This window comes from Oncorhynchus clarkii, chromosome 10 (assembly GCF_045791955.1).
Source record: "Oncorhynchus clarkii lewisi isolate Uvic-CL-2024 chromosome 10, UVic_Ocla_1.0, whole genome shotgun sequence".
NCBI classification, from domain to species: domain Eukaryota; kingdom Metazoa; phylum Chordata; class Actinopteri; order Salmoniformes; family Salmonidae; genus Oncorhynchus; species Oncorhynchus clarkii.
In genome coordinates this window covers 27,330,320-27,353,037 of record NC_092156.1, presented here as the reverse complement: position 1 = coordinate 27,353,037, position 22,718 = coordinate 27,330,320, and the positions used below count along the sequence as shown (strand labels likewise).

General features: G+C 43.5%; 2 protein-coding genes across 8 annotated transcripts in view; one reads left to right on the top strand and one right to left on the bottom strand.

Moving 5' to 3' along the window:
- Positions 1–8,131, top strand: part of LOC139418209 (angiomotin-like) — a 58,403-nt gene extending 50,272 nt beyond the window's left edge. For all 6 annotated transcript variants that reach the window (XM_071167489.1, XM_071167487.1, XM_071167488.1 and 3 more), the window contains one exon: positions 3,007–8,131. In XM_071167489.1, coding sequence (XP_071023590.1) covers positions 3,007–3,125 — 119 coding nt within the window. In that variant the 3' untranslated portion in view covers positions 3,126–8,131. The remainder of the gene's footprint in view (positions 1–3,006) is intronic.
- LOC139418211 (mitochondrial fission factor-like) lies at positions 7,906–22,386 on the bottom strand. 2 transcript variants are annotated; one of them, XM_071167490.1, is made up of 8 exons: positions 22,325–22,386; positions 21,029–21,256; positions 20,646–20,779; positions 20,317–20,408; positions 18,053–18,235; positions 17,398–17,472; positions 17,179–17,257; positions 7,906–10,287 (listed from the first exon to the last, which is right to left on the bottom strand). In XM_071167490.1, exons 2-8 carry the CDS (start codon positions 21,237–21,239, stop codon positions 10,156–10,158), a joined length of 906 nt encoding a protein of 301 aa, XP_071023591.1. In that variant the 5' UTR covers positions 21,240–21,256; positions 22,325–22,386; the 3' UTR covers positions 7,906–10,155. The 2 variants fall into 2 exon arrangements, with proteins under 2 accessions (XP_071023591.1, XP_071023592.1); XM_071167491.1 differs by lacking the exon at positions 7,906–10,287 and adding an exon at positions 15,514–16,775 and having other exon boundaries at positions 22,325–22,372.
- Between the last annotated feature and the right edge of the window lie 332 nt (positions 22,387–22,718).

The following is a 22,718-nucleotide window of genomic DNA, read 5'->3' as shown; positions in this document are numbered from 1 at the left end:
GTGATTGTCAGTGTGGCCCATCACTTCAGGCAATAGACTGACCTGAATCGTTTCTAGGAAAATGATCTAACCAAGAACAAATACACTTTTGTTTAAAATCTGTTTTGACGTGTTGCGAGACTAATTCAAGAAATAATCCAAGAACTACAAATTTGTTTCAACCATATAAAGAAGTGGAGTTATGAAACCAATACAGTAGCTGGAGGGGAAGTGGATAAGCGAGAGTGGGTCAGATGCTCTGGATGGGTAATTTGGGGTCAAACATCCTATCAAATATAGTGTGCTGGATATTATTTTCTCTAAGGCAAATCACCTATTCCCTTTAGAGTGCACTACTTACAGTGCCTTCAGAAAGTATTCACACTTCTTGACTTTTTCCACATTTTGTTGTGTTAGTCTGAATATTACATTTGTTTAAAACAATTTCACTGGCCTACACACAATACCCAAAAATGTAAAAGTTACAAATGAATAAAAAAATGAAAAGCTGAAATGTCTTGAGACTATAAGTATCCAACCCCTTTGTTATGAAAGCCCAACAGTAAATAAGTTCAGGAGTAAAAACATGCTTAAAACCTGTTGTGACCAGGGGGCAGTATTTTCATTTTTGGAGAAAAAAAACGTTCCCGTAGTAAACGGGATATTTTGTCAGGACAAGATGCTAGAATATACATATAATTGACAGTTTAGGATAGAAAACACTCTAAAGATTCCAAAACTGTAAAAATATTGTCTGTAAGTATAACAGAACTGATGTTGCAGGCGAAAGCCTGAGAAAAATCCAATCCGGAAGTGCCTCATGTTTTGAAATCGCTGCGTTCCAATGCGTCCCTATTGAGCAGTGAATGGGCTATCAACCAGATTACTCTTTCTCCGTATTCCCGAAGGTGTCTACAGCATTGTGACGTAGTTTTACGCATTTATGTTGAAGAATACCCGTAAGCGGCTACATTGCCGCTTGTCACCTGATGCTCCCAGAGAGATTCTCGCGTAAAATACAGAGGTAGCCATTACTCCAATCGGTCCTACTGAATAACTAATTGTCCCGATGGATATATTATCGAATAGATATTTGAAAAACACCTTGAGGATTGATTACAAACAACGTTTGCCATGCTTCTGTCGATATTATGGAGCTAATTTGGAAGCCGTTTTCTTGACTGCAATTTCCGGGCGATTTCTCAGCCAAATGTGAAGAACAAACGGAGCTATTTTGCCTACAAAAATAATATTTTTGGAAAAAAGGAACATTTGCTATCTAACTGGGAGTCTCGTGAGTGAAAACATCTGAAGCTCATCAAAGGTAAACAATTTCATTTGATTGCTTTTCTAATTTCCGTGACTAAGTTACCTGCTGCTAGCAGGACAAAATGCTATGCTAGGCTATCGATAAACTTACACAAATGCTTGTCTAGCTTTGGCTGTAAATTTTTTGAAAATCTGAGATGACAGGGTGATTAACAAAAGGCTAAGCTGTGTCTCAATATATTTAATTTGTGATTTTCATGAATAGGAATATTTTCTAGGAATATTTATGTCCGTTGCGCTATGCTAATTAGTGTCAGGCGATGATTACGCTCCCGCATGCGGGATGGGGAGTCACTATTAACAAGTCACACTGTTTAACAGGATTTTTTATGATTATCTCATCTCTGTACCCTGCACATACAATTATCTGTAAGACCCCTCAGTTGAGCAGTGAATTTCAAACACAGAATCAACCACAAAGACAAGGGAGGTTTTCCAATGCCTCGTGAAGAAGGGCACCTATTGGTAGAAGTAGGCATTGAATATCCCCTTGAACACTTAATTACACTTTGAATGGTCTTACTATACACTCAGTCACTACAAAGATATAGGTGTCTTTCTTAACTCAGTTGCCTGAGAAGAAGGAAACCGCTCAGGGATTTCTCCATGAGGCCAATGGTGACTTTAAATCAGTGACAGAGTTTAATGGCCATGATAGGAGAAAACTTAGGGTGGATCAACAACATTGTAGTTACTCCACAATACTAAGCTAAATGACAGAGTGAAAAGAAGGAAGCCTATACAGAATACAAATATTCCAAATGTGCATCCTGTTTGCTACAAGGCACTAAAGTAATACTCCAACAAATGTGGCAAAACAATAAACTTTTTGTCCTGAATCCAAAGTGTTATGTTTGGGGCTAATCCAATACAACACATTGCAGAGTACAACTCTCCATATTTTCAAGCATAATGGTGGCTGCATCATGTTATGGGTATGCTTGTAATCGATAAGAACTGGGAAGTTTTTCAGGAAAAAAAATGAACCGAATGGAGCTAAGCACAGGCAAAATCCTCAAGGAAAACCTGTTTGACTGCTTTCCACCAAAAAACTGTAAGATTAATTCACCTTTCAGCAGGACAATAACCTAAAACACAAGGCCAAATCTACACAACGGAGTTGCTTACAAGAAGCCAGTGAATGTTCCTGAATGGCTGAGTTACAGTTTTGACTTAAATCTGCTTGAAAATCTATGACAAGACCTGAAAGTGGTTGTCTAGCAATGATCAACAACCAATTTGACAGAGCTTGAAGAATTTTGAAAAGAGGAATGGCCAGATGTTGCAAAACCCAGGTGTGGAAAGCTCTTAGAGACTTACCTAGAAAGACTCACAGCTGTAATTGCTGCCCGAGGTGCTTCTACAAAGTATTACATTTATGTAAATTATATATTTCTGTATTTCATTTTCAATAAATTTGCTGCAATTTCTAAAAACATGTTTTTCATTTGTCATTATGGGGTATTGTGTGTAGGGGATGGGTGAGGTGAAAAAATCTATTTAATCCATTTTGAATTCAGGCTGTAAGACAACAAAATGTTGAATAAGTCAAGGGGTATGAATACTTTCTGAGGGCACTGTATGTGGCTCTGGTCAAGAGTAGTGATCTATATGGGGATTGGGGACTATGATGTCTTTGTTTTGGGGGTAGACATTCCCTTTGATCAGTTGACTAACCTTCTCCCTATTTGTCTGTAGATGTGCCTGTGTTCCATAGCAGTACCCTGGAAAGGCGCGCCCCTGTGCAGTCCCACCCCCAGCCCCCATCAGCCTCCCAACAGGAGTTGGACAACGACATGGTGGAGGTCCTCATCTGAAACTCAACCCCTGACCTCTGAATCGTGGCCTCTATAGGTCACAGGACAGGACAGGACGGGAGGACAAGTGTGTTTGTGCACTATCGACACACTCACACACAAACACCTTCATACACACACTTTCAAAATAGGTGAAGGATTACTTCTTTTTTTTTCAGAGAAAAAAAAAATATGTTTGGTGTTTAAATAGATGTCTGGTGTTTAACTAGGGTGTGTTAAAATGCACTATTTTTCTAGATGTGTTTTTAATGAACAATACCGTGTTTTAATTAATACCACGTACAGTTTGAGTCAGGAGGTTTTAGTGTCATCAGAATGATCAATTAATTATCTTGTACAGTGTTGCTGGAGGCTATTGGTTAACTAGCCCCCTTGGACCAAATTTCTTGGCTACCATTCATTGCATTTATTGCACTACTTATTTTTCTGAGTGTGTTTCAAAACGCTGTTTTTTAACATTTAGTCTGACTTAGGTATTCTTATTTATGTGTGGTAGTACATTATTCACCAATGTTAGATGTGGCACTTGGGTAATCAAAGATATATTGTAAACTACAAACATTATTTTAACCTGTAAATACTGTATTTAGATACTGTGTGTATGGCATGTGTATCATTTAACTGAACCGAATGGAATAGGTTTTTAGAAGCCATTCGGTTACATGGCACTGCCAGCCAAGGACCACAATGCACTGTTTAAAGTATTGGGGGCCCAGCCTCACATGTCACAGTGGAGAACATAGGGGAGCGAGAATCACACCTTTCTACTGTGGTCCAATGTGCTGCATATGTGACCCCACTGGATGGGTTCAGTCTCTTTGAAGTACAGTAGAAGAGGTTTGGTGTTCACCAATGTGCCTATGCTTCAGTTATAAGGTTCTCCACCATACCTGTTAAGTGTAATTCATTCCAGTCTGGCTGGGTTTGGTTAGGTTCTTCCGCCCAAACTTGCTTCAAATTATTTTAGGCCTAAAATAGTCAGTTGGGATTTCAACTTCTAGTTTATGCAACAAACAGACATTCTGGTAATTACCTGTCCTTCTAATTTACAAGCTTGATTGGCATTGTTTATATACAGTGCATTTGAAAGTATTCAGACCCCTTGAGTTTAAAAAAAAATGTACGTTACAGCCTTATTCTAAAATGGATTCAATTGTTTTTTTTCCCCTCACCAATTTACACAATACTGCATAATGACAAAGTAAAAACAGGTTTTTAGAGATTTTCGCAAAAAAATATATATATATTACATTTACATAAGTATTCAGACCATTTACTCAGTACTTTGTTGAAGCACCTTTGGCAGCGATTACAGCCTCGAGTTGTCTTGGGTATGACGCTACAAGCTTGGCACACCTATATTTGAGGAGTTTCTCCCATTCTTCTCTGCAGATCCTCTCAAGCTCTGTCAGGTTGGATGGGGAGCGTCGCTGCACAGCTATTTTCAGGTCTCTCTGATCAGGTTCAAGTCCGGGCTCTGGCTGGGCCACTCAAGGACATTCAGAGACTTGTCCCGAAGCCACTCCTGCATTGTCTTGGCTGTGTGCTTAGGGTCGTTGTTCTGTTGAAAGGTAAACCTTCGCCCCAGTCTTAGGTCCTGAGAGCTCTGGAGCAGGTTTTCATTAGGGATCTCTCTGTACTTTGAGCCGTTCATCTTTCCCTCGATCCTGACTAGTCTCACAGTCCCTGCCGCTGAAAAACTTCCCACAGCATGATGCTGCCACCACCATGCTTCACCGTAGAGATGGTGCCAGGTTTCCTCCAGACGTGACGCTTGGCATTCAGGCCAAAGAGTTCGATTTTGGTTTCATCAGACCAGAGAATCTTGTTTCTCATAGTCTGAGAGTCCTTTAGGTGCCTTTTGGCAAACTTCAAGCAGGCTGTCATGTGCCTTTTACTGAAGAGTGGCTTCCGTCTGGCCACTCTACCGTAAAGGCCTGAATGGTAGTGCTGCAGAGATGGTTGTCCTTTTGGAAGGTTCTCCCATCTCCATAGAGGAACTCTAGAGCTCTGTCAGAGTGACCATCAGGTTCTTGGTCCCCTCCCTGACCAAGTCCCTTGTCCCCCGATAGCTCAGTTTGGCCTGGCGGCCAGCTCTAGGAAGAGTCTTGGTGGTTCCAAACTTCTTCCATTTCAGAATGATGGAGGCCACTGTGTTCTTGGGGATGCTGCATGAAAGTTTTGGTACCCTTCCCCAGATCTGTTTCTCGACACAATCCTGTCTCGGCGCTCTAACGACAATTCCTTCGACCTCATGGCTTGGTTTTTGCTCAGACATGCACTGTCAACTGTGGGACCTGATATAGACAGGTGTGTGCCTTTCCAAATCATGTCCAATCAATCGAATTTATCCTAGGTGGACTCCAATCAAGTTGTAGAAACATCTGAAGGATGATCAATGGAAACAGGATGCATCTGAGCTCAATTTAAAGTCTCATAGCAAAGGGTCTGAATACTTATGTAAATAAGGTATTTGTTTTTTAGGTTTATTAGATTTGCAAAAATTTATAAAAACCTGTTTTTGCTTTGTCATAATGTATGTATGTGTATATTGATGAGGAAAAAGTTTTATTTCATCAATTTTAGAATAAGGCAGTAACCTAACAAAAATGTTGAAAAGAGGAAGGGATCTGACTACTTTCCGAATGCATTGTATATGACATTTTATGGCTGTGTTTAAAAGCAGACCAATTCTGATCTTTTTCCATTAATTGGTCTTTTGACCAATCAGATCAGCTCTTTTGCCAATAAATGGGCAAAAGATCAGAATTGGTCTGGCTGTGTGCAGCCTATGTGGTGATAAAATAGTGTTAGCAGTTGAAATCCAAGACAGTTTCATAACTGCACGTCCCTTGCTTTTGACCAAAGGTAACAGAATGAGTTTATCTATAGCTCGTTTTACAGACAACGATCATATAATATATCACGTCAGCAACTTTTTAACAGTGACCCACATCACAATCTAGGTAGCAGTTGTGAACATTTCCAATCCAAAGCCAAAAATATGGGACCAAATAAACACTCCACCAGCTGGTCACCTGGCTTGAACCCACTATTGTCTGTAGTTTCAAAAGTTTACAAGGGGGGCATTTTAAAAAAAGGAGAAAAAAAAGGTCAAGTTGGCTGTGCAGGATAGACAATGGACCCTGGGAGTGGGGACTGAGGTTGAATGCTCTATTATGTTACACTTCAGCTGAGGCTCAGGCCAGACTACCGCAATTGGGGCACCGACCTCCGGGCATTTATAATGCAATTCTACACATTTGTCATGAGGCTAATTTCCTGCAATTCTACAGTTTTTGCCATGGGGCAGATATTTTTTTTAGCTGTTTTATAGCTTATCTCATGCTTTTGTTCACATTTTGACATGAGGCTGGGAAGATTTTGCTGTTTTAAAGCAAATTTCCTGCCTCCCGGGTGACGCAGTGGTTAAGGGCGCTGTACTGCAGCGCCAGCTGTGCCACCAGAGACTCTGGGTTCGCGCCCAGGCTCTGTCGTAACCGGCTGCGACTGGGAGGTCCGTGGGGCGACGCACAATTGGCCTAGCGTCTTCCGGGTTAGGGAGGGTTTGGCCGGTAGGGATATCCTTGTCTCGCACACCAGTGACTCTTGTATCGCACACCAGTGACTCCTGTGGTGGGCCGGGCGCAGTGCACGCTAACCCAGGTTGCCAGGTGCACGGTGTTTCCTGCGACACATTGGTGCGGCTGGCTTCCAGGTTGGATGCGCGCTGTGTTAAGAAGCAGTGCGGCTTGGTTGGGTTGTGTATCGGAGGACGCATGACTTTCAACCTTCGTCTCTCCCGAGCCCGAACGGGAGTTGTAGCGATGAGACAAGATAGTTGCTTAGGCTCATTTGGAAGTTGCACTTGCTGTTTTACCGTATGTAAATTGAAAATGTTCAATGGTTAGTTACATTTTCAAAAATCCATTGGGATTTTAATATTCAACTTATTGGGAGAGCATTAAATGTTCTCTCGTGGTGTGACTGACAGTCATATGGACATTTCAAAGTCCCCATTATCAGGGCCTGTACCTGAAGCTTCAGAAGATGTTATTTATACTTCAATTAATTCAACTCTTAAAGCAAAGGTATTCCACTTAATCTGTTCTGATGGCAACTATTTGTTGTCCCTCCCGAAGGCCAGTCCTTGAGTCTTGCTTCAAATTCCAATCCTAAATCATAAGCCAGTAGCCAAAAAATGTGCTGTATCCATTACTGTTAAACAACAGACAATTTACATGTTTAAGTCACAAAGTGAGCAGTAAGTGCCTGCAGACCTGCCTTATCAGTGTGGTGATGGGAATGATTCTCATCCAACTTTGTGTTAATGTTTGTGATCAATCAAGTTGAAGATGGTACTGGTAAACTCACCAACTATCTTTAAAGATGCCAAGTTCTAGTATTTTGGTGCATTTTCACAAAGTCAATACAATAGACGCTGCTGTACAATCGCCATTCACGTTGAATTAAATTAATTCTAATCAAGATTTTTTTTTTTTTTTACAAAAATCATCTCATGCCGTTTCTGTGTGGTTTCACTATGATGTTCTCCTGACAATGTTCCAAATAATGACTTTCCAAATGTTTCAGAAAGTGAGTTCTCTTGGTTTAGAATTAATTTAATTTTTTAAATAAATAAATATACAATGCGACTCATGTTCATTCTGTGCATTATGCTCTATTGGAATGTTTACTACACATTGATTTAAATTGGGTGGTCTAGACTAAGGTTCAAGCAGTTGAAAGACCCAACAGACAACACAAACCTCACTCAACATGATATCAAATCTAATTTATTAAATACATGTACAAGAAAAGTCTGTGCAACTTCAAAAATTGAAAAATAAAGCCCATGCAATAAATTAGTGCAACATGTACATTCATTGTGATTAACATAATTTGACTTCTGTGAAAAACATGACTGCATATATAATTTCATTGGATAAACTTAAGTTCCAAGCCACTGAAGTCTTGATTAAATATACACTACATGACCAAAAGTATGTGTGCGCCTGCTTGTCAAACATTTAATTTCAAAATCATGGACATTAATATGGAGTTGGTCCCCCCTTTGCTGCAATAACAGTCTCCACTCTCCTGGGAGAGCTTCCACTAGATGTTGGAACATTGCTGCAGGGACATTCTTCCATTCGGGCATTAGAGAGGTCAGGCACTGATGTTAGGAGATTAGGCCTGGCTCGCAGTCGGCGTTCCAATTAATTACAAAGGTGTTCGATGTGGTTGGTCAGGACTCAATGCAGGCCAGTCAAGTTCTTCCACAAACCATTTCTGTATGGACCTCGTTTTGTGCACGGGGACATTGTCATGCTGAAACAGGAAAGGGCCTTCCCCAAACTGTTGCCACAAAATTGGAAGCATAGAATTGTCTAGAATGTCATTATTTGCTTTAGCGTTAAGATTTCCCTTCACTGGAACTAAGGGGCCTAGTCAGAACCATGAAAAACAGCCCCAAACTTTACAGTTGGCACTATGCAGTCGGGCAGGTAGCATTCTCCTGGCATCCGCCAAACCCAGATTAGTCTGTCGGTCTGCCAGATGGTGAAATGTGATTCATCACTCCATAGAACGCGTTTCCACTGCTCCAGAGTCCAATGGCGGCGAGCTTTACACCACTCCAGCTGGCGCTTGGCATTGCGCATGGTGATCTTAGGCTTGTGTGGCTGCTTGGCCATGGAAACACATTTCATTGTGTTGACGTTGCTTCCAGAGGCAGTTTGTAACTCAGTAGTGAGTGTTGCAACCGAGGACTGACAGTTTTTACGTCTGTCCTCGGTATGTTTGTCTATGGGGATTACATGGCTGTGTGTTCAATTCTATACACCTGTCAGCAACGGGTGTGGCTGAAAGAGTTTGAAGGGGTGTCCACATACTTTTGTATGTATATATAGTGTAGGTCTTAGAACCTTATTACCTATGTACTGTCTGCAACTGATTACAATTTAGGCTTCTTTAGGTCTGAAGAGTTCCAAGTAAATCATGCCATAATGGTTTACTAGATACTTCAGACCAGTTACCAACTGACTTGTGGCGATCCACCCCCAGATACAGGGGCTATGGGAAGAGACTACCAACTACATTCAAATGTTACAAGTTGTGTTTTGACAGACATATGACGTGAATCTGAATATCCAACCTAGCCACCAGAATGTAGCAGAGCTTCAGCAGTAACACCATCACCTCCTCCAGCCGTGGTAAACACTAGCTGTCCAGGTCAGACGGCCAATCCTTGATGCATGAATCAATCCCTGATTATGTTGAAATTGGCCAGCCTCCACCTTGACAATGCATTGTAATTTATTTATTTTTATTTACCTTTGCACACTAACTCTCAACACCCTCATTCGATCCTCAGTCCTAAGGCCCTACTTAAAGGGGAAGTTCCCTGATTTTTACATTTAAATGACTTATTTTCACTTTCTGTGCTTGTAGTTGATCCCCAAACAGTTTATTAAATATATATTATATTAGAGAAAATTTTAATTTCATATCACGTCAAAATTCCATTCTAAATTGTTTCTGCTCTCAATATTTATTTATTTCACTGTCCCAATAAATCCATATTTTTGTTGTAAACAGAACCATTCAAACATGGATTTATGGCACAGTGGACTTTTTAAAAACTGAGTAAAGAGACATTCAGAATGGGATTCTTATGTAATGTGGAGTGTTTTCCAATATGCTTTCAACATTTGGATATTGCATTATAGTCAATGGCAAGTGATGACAACCAATTTTCTCTGAAAGGAAACAAATAAAACAATTAAAAGTTTGGGAATCAACTACAAGAACAGAAAGAGTGAAAATAAGGCCAAATGTAAAAATGGATGAACTGTCCCTACTTAAGTGGTCCAAACAGATAGATGCTGAGCACCTAACACCAACATGTGTATGTAAATAAGTGCACTGCAATACCCAGCTGAGTGGATGTGTAATACAGAGTTGAGCAAAGTAGCTGGTTGGAGGGTTGTAGTGCAGATGAGTGGGCTGTTTGAATGACGCGTGTCTGTTATCTGCGTATCCAGAGCCATCCGTTGAGCAGGCAGGCTGAAAGGAGCAGGGAGAAGAGCACCAGCTCCGTCTGTCTGCATTCAGCATTCTGCCTTTCCAGGCCCGCCAGACGACGACTCATCTTCACCACCTGGACACGAGAGAGAACGGTGCTGATCTGATCTGTTATAATCAAATCTTATTGGTCACATACACATATTTACAGATATAAGTGTCCAACTTCAGGGATTTTTGCAATTCGTTCCAGTCATTGGCAGCAGAGAACTGAACAGAAAGGTGGCCAAATGAGGTGTTGGCTTTGGGGATGACCAGTGAGAAATACCTGCTGGAGCGTGTGCTACGGGTGAGTTGTTATCGTGACCAGTGAGCTGAGATAAGAGCTTTACATAGCAAAGACTTACAGATGACCTGGAGCCAGTGGGTCTGGCGACGAATATGTAGCGAGGGCCAGCCGACGAGAACATACAGGTCGCAGTGGTGGGTGGTATGTGGGGCTTTGGTGACAAAACGGATGGCACTGTGATAGACTGCATCCAGTTTGCTGAGTAGAGTGTTGGAGGTTATATTGTAAGTGACATTGCCGAAGTCAAGGATCGGTAGGATAGTCCGTTTTATGAGGGTACGTTTGGCGGCGTGAGAGGAGGCTTTGTTGCGAAATAGGAAGCCGATTCTAGATTTGATTTTGGATTGGAGATGTTTAAAATGAGTCTGGAAGGAGAGTTCACAGTCAAGCCAGCCATCTAGGTATTTGTAGTTGTCCACATATTCTAAGTCAGAACCGTCCAGAGTAGTGATGCTAGTCGGGCGGGTGGGTGCGGGCAGCGATCGGTTGAAAAGCATGCATTTTGTTTTACTAGCATTTAAGAGCAGTTGGAGGCCACGGAAAGAGTGTTGTATGGCATTGAAGCTCGTTTGGAGGTTTGTTAACAGTGTCCAAAGAAGGGCCAGATGTATACAGAATGGTGTCGTCTGAGTAGAGTTAGATCAGGGAAATCACCCGCAGCAAGAGCGACATCGTTGATATATACAGAGAAAAGAGTCGGCCCGAGACTTGAACCCTGTGGCACCCCCATAAAGACTGCCAGAGGTTCGGACAACAGGCCCTCCGATTTGACACACTGAACTCTGTCTGAGAGGTAGTTGTTGAACCAGGTGAGGCAGTCATTAGAAAAACCAAGGCTATTGAGTCTGCCAATAAGAATACGGTGATAGACAGAGTCGAAAGCCTTGGCCAGGTCGATGAAGATGGCTGCACAGTACTTTTATCGATGGCGGTTATGATATCGTTTTTAGGACCTTGAGCGTGGCTGAGGTGCCCCCGTGACCAGCTCGGAAACCGGATTGCACAGCAGAGAAGGTACGGTGGGATTCGAAATGGTCAGTGATCTGTTTATTAACTTGGCTTTCGAAGACTTTAGAAATGGATGGATATAGGTCTGTAACAGTTTGGGTCTAGCGTGTCACCCCCTTTGAAGAGGGGGACGACCGCGGCAGCTTTCCAATCTTTAGGGATCTCGTACGATACGAAAGAGGTTGAACAGACTGGTATTAGGGGTTGCAACATTGGTGGCGGATAATTTTAGAAATAGAGCGTCTAGATTTGCCCAGCTGATTTGTGCAGCTCTTTCAGAACATCTGCTATCTGGATTTGGGTGAAGGAGAAGCTGGGGAGGCTTGGGCAAGTAACTGCGGGGGTTGTGGAGTTGTTGGCCGGGGTTGGGGTAGCCAGGAGGAAAGTATGGCCAGCCATAGAGAAATGCTTATTGAAATTCTATATTATCGTGGATTTATCGGTGGTGACAGTGTTGCCTAGCTTCAGTGCAGTGGGTAGCTGGGAGGAGGTGGTCTTATTCTCCATGGACTTTAGTGTCCCAAAACTTTCTGGAGTTAGAGCTACAGGATGCACATTTATTTTTGGAAAAGCTAGCCTTTGCTTTCCTAACTGACTGCGTGTACTGGTTCCTGACTTCCCTGAAAAGTTGCGTATCGCGGGGACTTTTCGATGCTAGTGCAGTCCGCCACAGGATGTTTTTGTGCTGGTCGAGGGCAGTCAGGACCAAGGGCTATATCTGTTCTTAGTTCTACATTTTTTGAAAGGGGCATGCTTATTTAAGATGGTGAGGAAATTACTTTTAAAGAACGACCTGGCATCCTCAACCGATCGGATGAGGTCAATGATTCTTATAAAATAATATCTAACAAGTCACAACAATACACAAAAATCTAAAAGTAAAATGGAATTAAGAAATATATAAATATTAGGATGAGCATTGTCGGAGAGGCATTGACTAAAATTCAGTAGAATAGAATACAGTATACACACATGAAATTACTATGTAAACATTAAAGTGACTAGTGTTCGATTATTAAAGTGACCTGTGATTCCATGTCTATGTACACTGCTCAAAAAAATAAAGGGAACACTTAAACAACACAATGTAACTCCAAGTCAATCACACTTCTGTGAAATCAAACTGTCCACTTAGGAAGCAACACTGATTGACAATAAATTTCACATGCTGTTGTGCAAATGGAATAGACAGCAGGTGGAAATTATAGGCAATTAGCAAGAGACCCCCAATAAAGGAGTGGTTCTGCAGGTGGTGACCACAGACCACTTCTCAGTTCCTATGCTTCCTGGCTGATGTTTTGGTCACTTTTGAATGCTGGCGGTGCTTTCACTCTAGTGGTAGCATGAGACGGAGTCTACAACCCACACAAGTGGCTCAGGTAGTGCAGCTCATCCAGGATGGCACATCAATGCGAGCTGTGGCAAGAAGGTTTGCTGTGTCTGTCAGCGTAGTGTCCAGAGCATGGATGCGCTACCAGGAGACAGGCCAGTACATCAGGAGACGTGTAGGAGGCCGTAGGACGGCAACAACCCAGCAGCAGGACCGCTTCCTCCGCATTTGTGCAAGGAGGAGCAGGAGGAGCACTGCCAGAGCCCTGCAAAATGACCTCCAGCAGGCCACAAATGTGCATGTGCCTGCTCAAACGGTCAGAAACAGACTCCAGAGGTAGCCTGACTGCTACACTACTGAGCCTCAGTTTGACTTGTTTTAAGGACATTACACCAAAGTTGGATCAGCCTGTAGTGTGGTTTTCCATGTGCTTACAGCCCAACACCGTGCAGGACGTTTGGCATTTGCCAGAGAACACCAAGATTGGCAAATTGGCCACTGGCGCCCTGTGCTCTTCACAGATGAAAGCAGGTTCACACTGAGCACATGTGACAGACGTGACAGAGTCTGGAGACGCTGTGGAGAACATTCTGCTGTCTGCAACATCCTCCAGCATGACCGGTTTGGCGGTGGGTCAGTCATGGTGTGGGGTGGGGTGGCATTTCTTTGGGGGGGCCGCACAGCCCTCCATGTGCTCGCCAGAGGTAACCTGACTGCCATTAGGTACCGAGATGAGATCCTCAGACCCCTTGTGAGACCATATGCTGGTGCGGTTGGCCCTGGGTTCCTCCTAATGCAAGACCTCATGTGGCTGGAGTGTGTCAGCAGTTCCTGCAAGAGGAAGGCATTGATGCTATGGACTGGCCCACCCGTTCCCCAGACCTGAATCCAATTGAGCACATCTGGGACATCATGTCTCGCTCCACCCACCAACAGACTGTCCAGGAGTTGGCGGATGCTTTAGTCCAGGTCTGGGAGGAGATCCCTCAGGAGACCATCCGCCACCTCATCAGGAGCATGCCCAGGCGTTGTAGGGAGGTCATACAGGCACGTGGAGGCCACACACACTACTCAGCCTCATTTTGACTTGTTTTAAGGACATTACACCAAAGTTGGATCAGCCTGTAGTGTGGTTTTCCACTTTAATTTTGAGTGTGACTCCAAATCCAGACCTCCATGGGTTGATACATTTGATTTCCATTGATAACTTGTGTGATTTTGTTGTCAGCACATTCAACTATGTAAAGAAAAAAGTATTTAATAAGAATATTTCATTCATTCAGATCTAGGATGTGTTATTTTAGTGTTCCCTTTATTTTTTTGAGCAGTGTATATAGGGCAGCCTGTGACATTGGGTGTAGTAGGTGTCCTGGAAGGCAGGGAGTGTGCCCCCGGTGATGCGCTGGGCAGACCACACCACCCTCTGGAGAGCCCTGAGATTGCGATTGGTGCAGTTGCCGTACCAGGTGGTGATACAGCCCAACAGAATGCTCTCAATTATGCATCTGTAAAAGTTTGAGGGTCTTAGGGGCCAAGCCAATTTTTTTCAGCCTCTTGAGGTTGAAGAGGTGCTGTTGTGCCTTCTTCACCACACTGTCTGTGTGAGTGGACCATTTCGATCGTCAGTGATGTGTACGCCGAGGAACTATAAGCTTTCCACCTTCACTGCGGTACCGTCAATGTGGATAGGGGCGTGCTCCCTCTGCTTTATCCTGAAGTCCACAATCAGCTCCTTCGTTTGTTGACGTTGAGGGAGAGGTTATTTTCCTGGCACCACTCCGCCAGGACCCTCATCTCCTCCCTGTAGGCTGTCTCGTCATTGTTGGTAATCAGGCAAACTATGGTTGTGTTGTCTGCAAACTTGATGATCGAGTTGGAGGATTGTGTGTGGCCACGCAGTCATGGGTGAACATGGGGTATAGGAGGGGGCTGAGTACACACCCTTGTGGGGCCCCTGTGTTGAGGATCAGTGAAGTGGAGGTGTTGTTTCCTACCTTCACCACCTAGGGGCGGACCTTCAGGAAGTCCAGGTTTCAGTTGCACAGGGCAGGCTCCGAGCTTGATAAGCTTGGAGGGTACTAGAGTATTGAAGGCTGAGCTAGTCAATGAAGAGCATTCTTACATAGGTATTCCTCTTGTCCAGGTGGGATACGGCAGTGTACAGTTCAATGGCGATTGCATCGTCTGTAGATCTATTGGGGCGGTAAGCAAATTGAAGTGGGTCTAGGGTGTCAGGTAAGGTAGAGGTCATATGATCCTTAACTAGCCTCTCAAAGCACTTCATGGTGACAGAAGTGGGTGCTATGGGGCGATAGTCAGTTCAGTTACTTTTGCTTTCTTGGGTACAGGAACAATGGTAGACATCTTGAAGCAAGTGGGGACAGCAGCCTGGGATAGGGAGAGATTGAATATGTCCGTAAACACTCCAGCCAGCTGGTCTGCGCATGCTCTGAGAACGCGGCTAGGGATGACGTCTGGTCCGGCAGCCTTGCAAATGTTAACAGGCTTAATGTCTTACTCACGTCGGCCACGGAGAATGAGAACCCACAGTCCCTGGGAGCAGGCTGCGTCGATGGCACTGTGTTATCCTCAAAGCGGGTGAAGAAGGTGTTCAGCTTGTCTGGGAGCAAGACGTCTGTGTTTGTGACGTGGCTGGTTTCCCCTTTGTAATACGTCTCGTCTCAGCCGATAAACTGCGACTCCACTTTGTCTCTGTACTGACGTTTTGCATGTTTGATTGCCTTACGGAGGGAATAACTACACTGTTAGTATTCGTCCATATTCCAAGTCACCTTGCCATGGTTAAATGTGGTGGTTTGCGCTTTCAGCTTAGTGTGAATGCTGCCATCTATTCACGGTCTCTGGTTTGGGTAGGTTTTAGTCGTCACAGTGGGAACATCCCCTATACACTTCCTAATGAACTCTGTCACCGTGTCCGTGTATATATCAACGATATTATCCGAGGCTACCCATAACATATCCACGTGATCAAAACAATCTTGAAGCATGGATTCCAATTGGTCAGACCAGAGTTGAATAGTCCTTAGCACATGTACTTCCTGTTTGAGTTTCTGCCTATAGGAAGGGAGGAGCAAAATGGAGTCGTGAACTGATTTGCCGAAGGGAGGGCCTTGTAGGCATCCCGGAAGAGAGAATAGCGGTGGTCAAGAGTTTTCCCAGCACAAGTACTGCAGTCAATGTAGTGATTGAACTTAGGTAGCGTTTTCCTCATTTGGTTTGTTAAAATCCACAGCTAAAATAAATGCGGCCTTAGGATATGTGGTTTCCAGTTTGCATGAAGTCCATTGTAGTTCCTTGAGGGCCGTTGTGGTATCGGCTTGAGGGGGAATATACACAGCTGTGACTATAACTGAAGAGAATTCTCTTGAGAGGTAATACTGTCAGCATTTGATTGTAAGGTATTCTAGGTTGGGTAAACAAAAGGACTTGAGTTTCTGTACATTATCACAAATCACACCATGAGTGGTTAATCATGAAACACACCACCGCCAATCTTCCCGGAGAGTTCTTTATTCCTGTCTGCGCGGTGTCCTGAGAACCCAGCTGGCTGTAGGGACGGAGACAGTATATCCGGAGAGAGCCATGATATCGTGAAACAAAGTATGTCAAGTCCCCGATGTCTCTCTGGAAGGAGATCCTCGTCCTGGGCTCGTCTACTTTATTGTCCAGAGACTGAACATTAGCGAGTAATATACTCGGAAGCGGTGGATGGTGTGCCCCCCTCCTGAGTCGGACGAGAAGTCTATTCCGATTACCTCTTCACCGCCAGCAGCGTCTTGGAGCAGCCTCTGGGATAAGTTAAATTGGCCTGGGGTGTGCAAACAAAGCATCCAATTCGGGAAAGTCGTATACCTGGTCAAAATGCTGGTGAGTTACCGCCATTCTGATATCCAAGAGTTCTTTCCGGCTGTATGTACTAACACAAAAAACATTCTGGGCTAATAGTGTAAGAAATAACACACACAAAAACAAAATACTGCAAAGTTGCTGAGGAGCTAGAAGCAGAGCTGCCATGTCTGTCGGTGCCATCTTACTCATTATACTGTAAGTAACCGATTATTTTTACAAATCATTTGGCGTAGTGTAAAGATGGCCTCGATTTCTGAGCCTGTTTGATTAAAGACAACTTACATAAATACAACATACAAGTATCCATAACACAAGCAATATTAGTGCCTCAACAATGGCCAGAAGAAAATATAGAAGATATGGCTTCTGGCTCCATCTACTGGTAAAACAATGGCTACTCAACCTGGCGGCATGGACTGAACCAAAGAGTACAGCAACACTAACAGTAAGGGGGTAATTAGCCTGCTTACCTGTCTCCTAAGTACGATGAACTCCACAGCTGCGGCACTTCCCTCATCATCTGGGCTCATCCAGGAGTCCTGCATGGCACTGCCAACCACACACACAGGGATACATGTAAATGGCACATGCACACACCACAATTAAATACTTTAGGCTTCTGAAAACAGGGTTTCTTCGAACCCCGGAACACACCCAATAACAGTAAATGGCTTGCCAGAACTTGTCACCTTTTCCTGGCTGGTTCAACGTACACAGGGGGTGCCTCGACCACAGCAGTCGTTGGGTGTTCAGGATAACTGAACCTTTAAACCAGGGAGAGACCACAGTCTGCAAAGGGGCCTTCAAAACAAGGCAGAGAAACAACAGGGAGGGATCCAGAAAGAAGAAAAAGCAACCAGAGGACAACAAAAGCCAGCATAAAGCAGTAGTAGGTCTAAGGTCAGTTCTTCATTGTCTGTAAAGGCTAAGGTTAGGATTATGGGAGGGTGAGCTGATCCAAGATCTGTGCCTACTGGAAACTTCTACCCGAAGCAAGAGCAAAGCAGGGAGAAGTGACAAGCAGAGTTTAGAGTGCTTCGGGACAGTTCATCAAGGTAAAGGATTAGTCAGTAATTGATTAACACTATGATTCAACAAAAGTTGTGAGTAATGGAAGTTATCATGAAGAAAATAATGTATCCTTATCTCGAAGCAAAGGCTTTGAGACAGAATCCATATCTTGAGGAAAAATCCTTGCAAAGAAAATTTGAATTAGTAGTGTAACGAGAGACATGCAAGCCAAAGCAAGGAAGGAATGGAAGGAGGTTAGTTGCCATTTGTTAAGATTTAGGAGTGGGTTGGCAGGGGTCACTCAGGACGGAGAAGGTAGGAGTTGCCCCTAACCTGTATTTCTGTGTAACAGTCTGCAGGAGGCGCTGTGAGGCCTGTTGGCCCAGTTCCTTGGCGGCCTGTAGCATGGTCGTTGGGGACAGGTGGCTGGGTGGGATGACAGGGAGCCCCAGGACCATGGGCAGGGGGTTTGCATCAGCAGCGGAGCGCTTAGGGGGGCGTCCTGCACTGCCACTACTATAACAATCACAAGGGAGGGGTGGGTAGGGTCACCACAAAAGACAGAGGTTAGACAGAGAGGGGCACAACTGTTACCAAGCATTGTGGCCACATAACTTCAATTGACTCACATGACTGACCATCTGCCTGGCTTCACGCTGCCTCAAATATAACCAACATACAGTTGAAGTCGGAAGTTTACAAACACCTTAACCAAATACATTTAAACTCAGTTTTTCGTTGAAATTCCTGGTCTTTGGTCAGTTAGGATCACTTCTTTATTTTAAGAATGTGAAATGTCAGAATAACAGTAGAGATGATGATTTCTTTCAGCTTTTATTTATTTCATCACATTCCCAGTGGGTCAGAAGTTTACATACACTCAATTAGTATTTGGTAGCATTGCCTTTAAATGGTTTAACCTGGGTCAAAAGTTTTGGGTAACCTTCCACAAGCTTCCCACAATAAGTTGGGTGAATTTTGGCCCATTCCTCCTGACAGAGCTGGTGTAACTGAGTCAGGTTTGTAGGCCTCCTTGCTCTCACACGCTTTTTCAGTTCTGCCCACACATTTTCTATGGGATTTAGGTCAGGGATTTGTGATGGCCACTCCAATACCTTGACTTTGTTGTCCTTAAGCCATTTTGCCACAACTTTGGAAGTATGCTTGGAGTCATTGTCCATTTGGAATACCCATTTGCGACCAAGCTTTAACTGATGTCTTGAGATGTTGCTTCAATATATCCACATAATTGTCCTTCCTCATGATGCCATATATTTTGTGAAGTCCACTAGTCCCTCCTGCAGCAAAGCACCCCCATAACATGATGCTGCCACCCCTAAGCTTCACGGTTGGGATGGTGTTCTTCGGCTTGCTCGGTTTTGGAGCAGTGGCTTCTTCCTTGCTGAGCGGCTTTTCAGGTTGATATAGGACTCGTCTTACTGTGGATATAGATACTTTTGTACACGTTTCCTCCAGCATCTTCACAAGGTCCTTTGCAGTTGTTCTGGGATTGATTTGCGCTTTTCGCACCAAAGTACGTTCATCTCTAGGAGACAGAACGAGTCTCCTCCCTGACCGGTATGACGGCTGCGTGGTCCCATGGTGTTTATTCTTGCGTAGTATTATTTGTACAGATGAACGTGGTACTTTCAGGCGTTTGGAAATTGCTCCCAAGGATGAACCAGACCTTTGGACGTCTACAATTTTTCTTCTGAGGTCTTGGCTGATTTATTTAGATTTTCCCATCATGTCAAGCAAAGAGGCACTGAGTTTGAAGGAAGGCCTTGAAATAAATCCACAGCTACACCTCCAATTGACTCAAATTATGTCAATTAGCCTAAAAAGCTTCTAAAGCCATGACCATTTTCTTGAATTTCCCAAGCTGTTTAAAGGCAGTCAACTTAGTACATGTAAACCTCTGACCCACTGGAGTTGTGATACAGTGAATTACAGGTGAAATAATCTGTCTGTAAACAATTGTTGGAAAAATGACTTAGAGTAGATGTCCTAACCGACTTGCCAAAACTATAGTTTGTTAACAAGAAATGTGTGGAGTGGTTGAAGAATGAGTTTTAAATTACTCCAACCTAAGTGTATGTAAACTTCAGACTTCAACTGTATAAGGAGAGGCTAGAGATGAGAGGAACCAATGTCTCCCTCCGCTGGAAACACAACTCAAAAGGAGGAGGACATAGCAGTATGGGCCTCAGGCAGTGCAAAATCAATAGAATTTAGAATGTCCCAAGCCGACAATGCAACTTTTCCTTTGTGCCTTTCTGAAAGGTTCCAGGTTTGAAAGGGCAGGCAAGCGTTGTGTTGAAAGACTGAACAAGGGTCAAAATAATGCTACTATGCTTACATACAGCCAAGTTGTACACAAGGTGATAAAAACCAACAAACGTTGTGTTTTAAAGTGAAGTGTTCTGAAAATATTCAGCACCATGTGTTTTGGGAGCTTTTTTTCTCCGCTTATCAGGAAGCGTTGGACATGTAACCCCCCTCGCTGGTCCAAGGAAAGAGCTGGATTGTTATAGTGACAATCACAGGCTTCCCAAAAATAGTTAATTAGTGTTTAATCCAATGTGTCTTGTACTTACAAGGTGGGGGTGTGCAGTGCCTGTTTGGAAGTGGGGGTGTCAGAGTCACTCCTGCCAAAAGCCTGGTCACTGTAGGACCTCCGCAGGGGACTCTGTCACAGGAGAGAGAAAGAGTAACATGAGTTAGATGGTGAGGGTAGGACCAGATGGAAGCTGCTGGTAATGTTTCAATCCAGGTGGTGTCTGCATATTGAATCATTTAAACAGCTCTGAAGAATGATATTCTGAGCAATGGCTTAACACTGCATGCATCAGTCACACTACATTCATCCAATTATTATCAGACAACTTGTTCCCAAACAAAAAGTCCAGTCTGCAGTCTCACATACCTGCACTGGTTCCCTCATGTAGGGGTCTCTGTCCCAGGCACCTTGCTGCTGTGCCTCCCATGCAAGCCCCAGGGGGAGGGCTGAGTTGTGCTTGGATGGCGTGAACAGTGGACGGGGGCTCATGTCCGGGGCATCTATTAGTAAGTCAGAGGTATCAGAACACAGATATGAAAGGAACTCACACAAAGATCCCATGACTGCTCCAACTCAAATCTTGAGAGAATCTAAAGAGCTTAATATCCAGCATTGTATAGTGGCTAAAGGAGTTGTTCTTCTGACCGGTCTCCATTCTATCCCAACTCCACTTCTAACTTAAGACACATAAAATACCTCCCGTTTTGTATTTATTAATAGGCCTACATACAGACCAGACATGCGCCCACCTGTGAGAGACAGCCTGTCTGGGATGTGCATGCTATAGGAAGCGGGACGCTCAGCACGCCCCTGCCTCGCCTCTTCCCCTCCCTGTCCCATGCCTGGCCCCACTCTCAGCCGGTCCGGGACACGCATCTTCTGGTTGATGGCCTCAGAGAAGACGGGATCACGGCCGCCACGCACCTGGGAAACGTCACCCCGAAACCCCGAAGAGGCCATGGTAGCTCTATCAGCTGCTGTGGTAAGTAAAAAATGTGTCACAACTTTTGAAATCTCTGAAAAGACTATACTACCCCTGTAAGACTATAGTTGGATGGAGTTAGCTAGCTGATTAGGCAACAGGATTAGTCAAATTTGAGTATATTGGTTTTCCTGCAGTGTGGATTAGCTGTAACTATCACTTAATCTAGGGGCATGTAAAGTCAAAGCAGATGGCAGGCAGCTCAATTAATTTCAATTAGATGTGAGAACTACGTAGCTAGGTACTAAACACCACTAGGTATTGAATTTGAGTTCTTGTTCATACATCAAAGTATATGTCTGGATAACTATGGCTGAAGACAATTGTTGTAGGTCGTCAAAATAGATGTGAGAAAAACTAATGATAAACTAAGTCGCTAGCTAAATCAACAAGTTGGTTCATGTAAACCAGTGTTGACATATTTGTGGCCAGTCAGCTAGCAAGCATAGCCATCTAGCCTGAAAGAGCTGTCAACTAACGTTAGCATTGAAAATTAGAATTTGTTCTTAACTGACTTGCCTAGTTAAATAAAGATAAATAAAAAACCTATTTAGCTTGCATGCTAACTGATAAGCTAGCGACTAAAGCTACTAGTTAGCTGGCCAAAGAGCGCTGACCTGCAAGTTACTCCTCAGGTCAGTCATCTTTCTTAGCTACTTGTTGCACTCAAACACCAAGGGCTATGGCTACAAAGTGGCTAACGCGCTAGCTACTAATCCATTTTACGTCATCATGCTTTGATCATTATCCTGTTCTCGTCACACTTTCTACATCAAAATAACCCAAATAAATTCAAAATATAGCTAGATAGAAAGATGACTGACCTGAGGAGTAACTTGCAGGTCAGCGCTCTTTGGCCAGCTAACTAGTAGCTTTAGTCATTAGCTTATCAGTTAGCATGCAAGCTAAATCTGATAGCCAAATGAGGTCAAATTGGTCAACTAAATCCGCAGCAATGTTGACATTATCTTTGACAACGTAGCTACACAGTTTATCCACACCAAATATGTATCTAGCTCCCTAAACTTTTTTTAGAAAGTTGACATTAGGCGACCCTACTTACCTTCACTGCGAAGCGCTGCAAAAAAATGTTGACAACAGACCGCCCCCTTTCGCTGTGTTGACGCACGCAACCGTCTGTGATTGGTGGGTTAGGGAAATTGACGTCTTCATATATCCATTCTACAGGCTCAAACATTATGGATATTAAAATACTCTTTATTGATATAAAGTTTACTTTCTGTAACGGTGAATGGTCTTCAATGGTAAACTAGGCCTGTCAACTATTTCAAATTGGCATTTTATTCAACAGCAAATACGAGACAGATGACCATTTGCTTCAGTGAACTTTCAGGTGTAATAACTTTACATTTTCAGAATAAATAAATCCTTTATGCCAATGTAAAATGTAAAAATGTATTCAACAGCAAATCATCTGGGCAAATAATGTTATTTAT